The sequence below is a fragment of the Gouania willdenowi genome, chromosome 21, assembly GCF_900634775.1.
Source record: "Gouania willdenowi chromosome 21, fGouWil2.1, whole genome shotgun sequence".
NCBI lineage: Eukaryota > Metazoa > Chordata > Actinopteri > Blenniiformes > Gobiesocidae > Gouania > Gouania willdenowi.
Window position 1 is genome coordinate 25,292,101 of NC_041064.1, and position 5,996 is coordinate 25,298,096.

Consider the following 5,996-nt stretch of genomic DNA (forward strand, 5'->3'; position numbering starts at 1 on the left):
TGAAGATGCCCTTGTTGTTGCTGCTGCTGCTGTTGATGTTGCTGCTGATATAACCCTTCTTGTTGCTGCTGATGCTGTTGATGACATTGATCTTGTTGTTGCTGTTGCCGTTGTTGCTGTTGATGTTGCTGCTGACGTCGCCCTTGTTGTTCTTGCTGCTGATGCCATTGCTGTCCTTGATGATAGGAAAATATAGAGAACAGCTGATGAGTCTTCTGATTCAACAACAAGGGCAACGTCAGCAGCAACATCAACAGCGGCAACAGCATCAGCAGTAACAACAAGGGCAATATCAGCAGCAACAGCAGCAGCACCAACAACAAGGGCAACTTCTACAGCAACATCAACAGTGACAGCAGCAGCAACGACAAAAACAACATCAACAGCAACATCAGCAGCAACAACAACAGTTGCCCCTGTTGATGTTGTCCTTCACGATGCCCTTGTTGTTGCTGCTGCTGCTGTTGATGTTGCTACTGACATAACCCTTCTTGTTGCTGCTGATGCTGTTGATGACATTGATTTTGTTGTAGCTGCTGATGCTGTAGTTGCTGCTGATGTTGCTGTTGACATTGCCCTTGTTGTTGCTGTTGCGGTTGTTGCTGTTGCGGTTGTTGCTGTTGATGTCGCCCTTGTTGTTCTTGCTGCTGATGTCGTTGCTGTCCTTGATGCTAGTAAAATATAGAGAACAGCTGATGAGTCTTCTGATTCAACAACAAGGGCAACATCAACAGCGGCAACAGCATCATCCTTGTTGTTGATGTTGCTGTTGAGGTCCTTGTCGTTGCTGCTGCTGTCGCTGTTGATGTTGCTGCTGACATTGCCCTTGTTGTTGCGGCTGATGCTGTTGCCACTGTTTATTGCTGCTGATATTGCCCTTGTTGTTACGGCAACAGCAGCAGCAGCAGCAACATGGGCAATGTCAACAGTGGCAACAGCATCAGCAGCAACAACAAGGGCAATGTCAGAAGCAACATCAATAGTTGCCACTGTTTATGTTGCTGATGATGTTGCCCTCGTTGTTGCTGCTGCTGTTGACGTTGCTGCCGACATTGCCCTTGTTGTTGCTGCTGCTGTTGCAGCTGTTGATGTTGATGCTGTCGTTGCCCTTGCTGTTGCTGCTGCTGTTGTTGCTGCTGATGTTGCTGTTGACATTGCCCTTGTTGTTGCTGTTGCCGTTGTTGCTGTTGATGTTGCTGCTGAAGTTGCCCTTGCTGTTGTTGCTGCTGATGTCGTTGCTGTCCTTGGTGCTAGTAAAATATAGAGAACAGCTGATGAGTCTTCTGATTCTACTGCAGGCTTGTTTCTAGGTGAGTTTCTATGATAGAATCCACCATAAACTAAACTAATTCACATTGTTAAAGAACATCTTAGATGCTGATATATGCATTTCAAACAATCTATGGAGAGCACAGACACAATTTGAAGTTAAATTGATGCAAAACTCAATACTCTTAGACTGAGACATTAAAACACATCTGATTAAACTTGTTCTCAGAGAGTGTGTCCATGTCTGCACATCACATTAAGGTACACCTCATTTTTGTTTTAGAGCATTGATGAATTATTATTAGTATTGATTAAGGTATCGACAATATCCAAGCAATAAGTGAGAGATATTATTCCCAATATGTTATTCTCTTCAAATTTTCTTGATATTGTGAGAAATTTTTAATGTAATTCAGGAAACCTTTGTGAAATAATTTGATGAAAATTGCACAGTTTGGGAAAAACTGAGAGTTCTTTCAACAATTTGCAATTAAAAATGACTGCCATCATGTGATCTAAGCATGAAAAGACTAGAGTTTCCTTGAAATATTTGGAGAAGCTGATATATTGTTTTCTATGTCATTTTAACTTTTTTCCAAGGGGATGAATTGGATGTTCTAAAGTTTAGTTTGACATGTGTCTTAGACTAAAACAATAAAACACACAGTTGAGATTAAACCTGTGTTCAGAGTGTGTGTCCATGTCTGCATATTACTTTAGATACACATTATTCTTGTTTTATAGTAACTGATGACCTGATTTCACATTTGTGGAAAAACCATTTTGAAATAAAATCCTCATAAAATGAAGTGATGTTTTGAGTAATGATACTTACCGTTAGTATGTTGGTGATGTTTATTATACATTCCCATCAGCAGGAGGGTGGAGGCAGAGGTGGAGCTTTAGTCCGTGATTTTTTACTCTTTTTCCCCTAAAAACAGACACGTGAAAATTCTAGTCAGCTGATTAAACACTTCCACAGTCATGATGTCATCACCTCTAAGGTTGATGGGTAAACATTTCTGCAGAGTAGACTTACGTAGTTTGCTTTGTTGCTCCAGCCGGGGTTATTCAGAGCATGGATGTCAGCTTCTATTTGGGCTTCTGCTTGAAAGAGTTCTCTTTTGTTTTCTTCCAAAGACTTCCACTGTGGATGGACAATAACAAAGTGTCACACACACACACACACACACACACACACACAAACACAACGAAGACAAAAATGTGAAGATCACAGATAACTTATTGAGGAACCAACAAACGTACACGTTCAGAAAGAACTTTGTTGATGGCAGCACTGTTTCTAATGCCGAGCTCTTCCTGCACCGTCTTCCTCTCACTTTTTAAGAAAAGCATGAATGCGTTGGGAGGTTTCTTAACATATGGGCCCTTACCCTCCTCACGCTTCCTTTTTCTGAAGGAACAAAACACAAACAGTGAGCAGAGAGTAGTAGAGAGAGAGAGCAGGGAGACACTCTGATCAAGAGTTACTCAGAAAAAAAAGACAATTAAAACAACTCAAGGACACTTACTTTGGAACTGGGATGGGTTCCAGGGCCTCTGGTGGCATGACAGCCAATAACTCATCCAACTCATCTCTACAAAGATAAAAACATAAACACGCTGGATGAGAAATCATGTCACAAACATGTGGACCAACGTCTGATGGATCAGGTGTGTTTGTTTGCTTTGCTTACCGTTCTTCAAAAGACGGAAAACATTCACGTGGGAAGAAAGGAGTGCTGTAAAACTGGAGACACAAAAACATGAATGTTAGACACCAGGGTTTGGGTCAATTGCATTTTTCTATTACAATTACATCCTCAATTATCCATGTTCAATTACAACTATATTATGAGTTTGGTGACCTGCATTTTTTCCAATTACAATTCAAATTACAAATATGATTTTCCCCCTGAAAGTCAATTACAATTACATTGTCAATTACTAAAGTTCAAATTCAGTTAATCACAATTACTGAGCCTGGAATGAATAACCCCATAAAATGTGACCTTCCTCTTATGTTAGCTTTCTGTTAGCACCATGATGACGGGTCAGTTGTCTCCCACATCTTAAATCAACTATAAAATACACTAAAAATTATTATCTATCATTCAATTTGTTTTTGATCTCTTGGTTAATTTGTTAGACTTCCTAATTAATGAAAATATTGGTATTATTATTTTTGGTGTGGGCGTCTGAGCCTCTTTTCTGTCAGTATACCCCCTAATTATTATTATTTTTTCCTTCAATTTTTAAAATTGTCTTAACAGTAAAAATAAGCCATATTTTTCCATTTTTATGCCTTACTATATACAGCCATATCTCTGAAATGTGGGTGTTCTACATTTTATTATTTTTATTTTATTTTTATTTTTATGCCTTACTGGATTTTATGATGGCCTTATCTGAAAAAAAATCCCAGATTTTTACATTTTTGTGCCTTGGCACTGAATAATTACTATTACAAAGTCAATTATCTGAACTCAATTACAATTTAATTATGATTACAACAGCAACAGTTTTTTTTTCAAATACAATTACAATTATAATCATTTTATAATTGTAATTAGATATCAATTATGTAATTACAATTTTTTTTTTTATCCCAACCATGATATCAACCATCCACCAAAAAACTACTGCTAGGGTCTGTCAAAGAAACCAAACTGGGTGATATTCCAATGCCACATAAGGACTGGATAAAAAGATCTAAATAAATCCATTAAAACTGTGTTTATAACAACAACAGAGTCATATAGAAGAATGAGGAAGGGTCTGTCTGTTCTTAATGGATGAACAAATGTATGCTGTGATGTTGCCCACATTGGCACCATGTGTTTCAGTGATTCTTACTTGGAGGTCTGTTAACGGTGGAGGAGGACATTTACAAAGAGGAGGAGCAGGAGATGACATCACAGGGTAAGTCGCCCAGTGCACCAGTCCTGCAACCTCTGGATACAGCTCCACAACATCTGTAATCTCAGGAAGGAGATTCTTCAACTCCTCCTCCTCCTGGACCACAGGATCCATCAGCATGTTCAATGGTATCCTGTGACACAAAGAAATAAACAAGGAGACAAAGAAAATAAATAAGATACACACACACACACACACACAAAGAGAGAGAGAGAGAGAGAGAGAAGCTGGAAGGAATATAAACCTAAACATAATACACAAAATGATTCCCAGTGTATTTCACTGAATGAACAGTGAAATACACAAAAACATTAAAAAAAAATCTAAATAAATGAAAAATTGCACTAAATGACTCAACAAAGACAGACACAACAGCAAAGACACACAAATTGTCAACAAAGTTACACAAAATGACAAGAAAATACAGAAAACAACAACAATAATACAGAAAGTGACCCCAAAAATGCACAAATCAACAACATAAATGCAGAAAAATACAATAAGAACCCCCAAATAACAACAAAAACACACAAAATGACTCCAACAACACACAAAATGACTCCCAAAACACACAAATCAACAGTAAAATGCACAAAAACGTAAAAATAAATTAAAAATTGCACTAAATGACTCAACAAAGACAGACACAACTACTTCAAGGAACAAAATGACTATGAAAACAACAAAACATTATAGAATAGCTACAAAGACACACAAACTGTCAACAAAGTTACACAAAAAGACAAGAAAATACAGAAAACAACAACAATAATACAGAGTGACCCCAAAAATGCCCAAATCAACAACATAAATGCAGAAAAAAACAGAAAAATACACAAAATAACAATAAGAACCCCCCAAAAATAATAAAAATACACAAAATGCCCCTAAAAAAACACAAAATGACCCATATCTTGCCAAATTATTTGAATTCAAATGTTATGCAAATGAAAATATATTTAGCTGATGCACAAAACACTTGAAAATTGCTCTTCTATAATAGTTAGCCAAAAAAAAAAAAAAATACGTTACGAAAAATGTTAGAACATCATTAAAGACAAGTCAGTTTTGTGTAAATACTTGTGACACACACTCCTATCAGCTGTATATCATTTAAATTAGTAGTTATATCTGTAATTATGTTGCTATTATTATTATTATTATACTTTGTGATGAATGACCTCCACATGTACGAAGATGTCGGAGCAGTGCTGCCGCCTGGTGGAATGTAGTAGGAACTACTTGACGGTAAAATAAAGCCTAATAAAACTTCTACTTACTTCATTTTGAGAGCGGAGGTTGTTAATATGTGATATTCTGGTTGAAAATGTTCAGAAATAATCGCTGGCGATTTCTGAGAGAGTTTTCCTTGTAGACTGAACAGTGAACTGCAGACACAAATACTGGAAAACGGTTTGTTTTCTTTCTAACCGCTTATAAAGGGTGAGAAATGACGCGGTTGCCATGGACAACGTGTATTTAAATAATGCACTTTTTTTTTTAAAGCAACATTATTGTTTTTGTCTAGTGTGGATAAAGCAGTGGTTCTCAACATTAATTGGGTTGTAACCCCATTTTGATATCACACATTTCTGGTGACCCCAGAGCAGGACCGGCTTTAGGCCATGGCCATGCCTGAATAAAAATAAAGTTTTTATTTTTTATTTTATTTATTTTGTTCAAGTCAATACACAGTGTACACAATATTATTTATTTCAAATATCAAGACAATACAATTCAATTCTGCGACACAACACACCATTGGAAAAAAAAAACAACCTTTTTTCTTTTTTTTAAATCAGAATAAT

The 5,996-nt window shown here is 36.9% G+C and overlaps 1 protein-coding gene across 2 annotated transcripts; it reads right to left on the bottom strand.

Moving 5' to 3' along the window:
* Window positions 1-594: 594 nt before the first annotated feature.
* On the bottom strand, window positions 595-5,761 carry LOC114454774 (transcription factor 7-like). 2 transcript variants are annotated; one of them, XM_028435531.1, is made up of 8 exons: window positions 5,469-5,761; window positions 4,126-4,321; window positions 2,967-3,019; window positions 2,802-2,867; window positions 2,536-2,683; window positions 2,309-2,416; window positions 2,105-2,200; window positions 595-671 (listed from the first exon to the last, which is right to left on the bottom strand). In XM_028435531.1, exons 1-7 carry the CDS (start codon window positions 5,471-5,473, stop codon window positions 2,141-2,143), a joined length of 636 nt encoding a protein of 211 aa, XP_028291332.1. In that variant the 5' UTR covers window positions 5,474-5,761; the 3' UTR covers window positions 595-671; window positions 2,105-2,140. The 2 variants fall into 2 exon arrangements, with proteins under 2 accessions (XP_028291332.1, XP_028291333.1); XM_028435532.1 differs by lacking the exon at window positions 595-671 and adding an exon at window positions 728-1,250.
* Between the last annotated feature and the right edge of the window lie 235 nt (window positions 5,762-5,996).

What these genes read in the sequence shown, in the direction of transcription:
- LOC114454774 (XM_028435531.1), bottom strand. An exon ending in CACCGTTAACAGACCTCCAA is followed by an intron (nt 3,020 to 4,125) that starts GTAAGAATCACT and finishes TTGTGTCTCCAG; the next exon opens with TTTTACAGCACTCCTTTCTT. An exon ending in GAACCCATCCCAGTTCCAAA is followed by an intron (nt 2,684 to 2,801) that starts GTAAGTGTCCTT and finishes TTGTTCCTTCAG; the next exon opens with AAAAAGGAAGCGTGAGGAGG.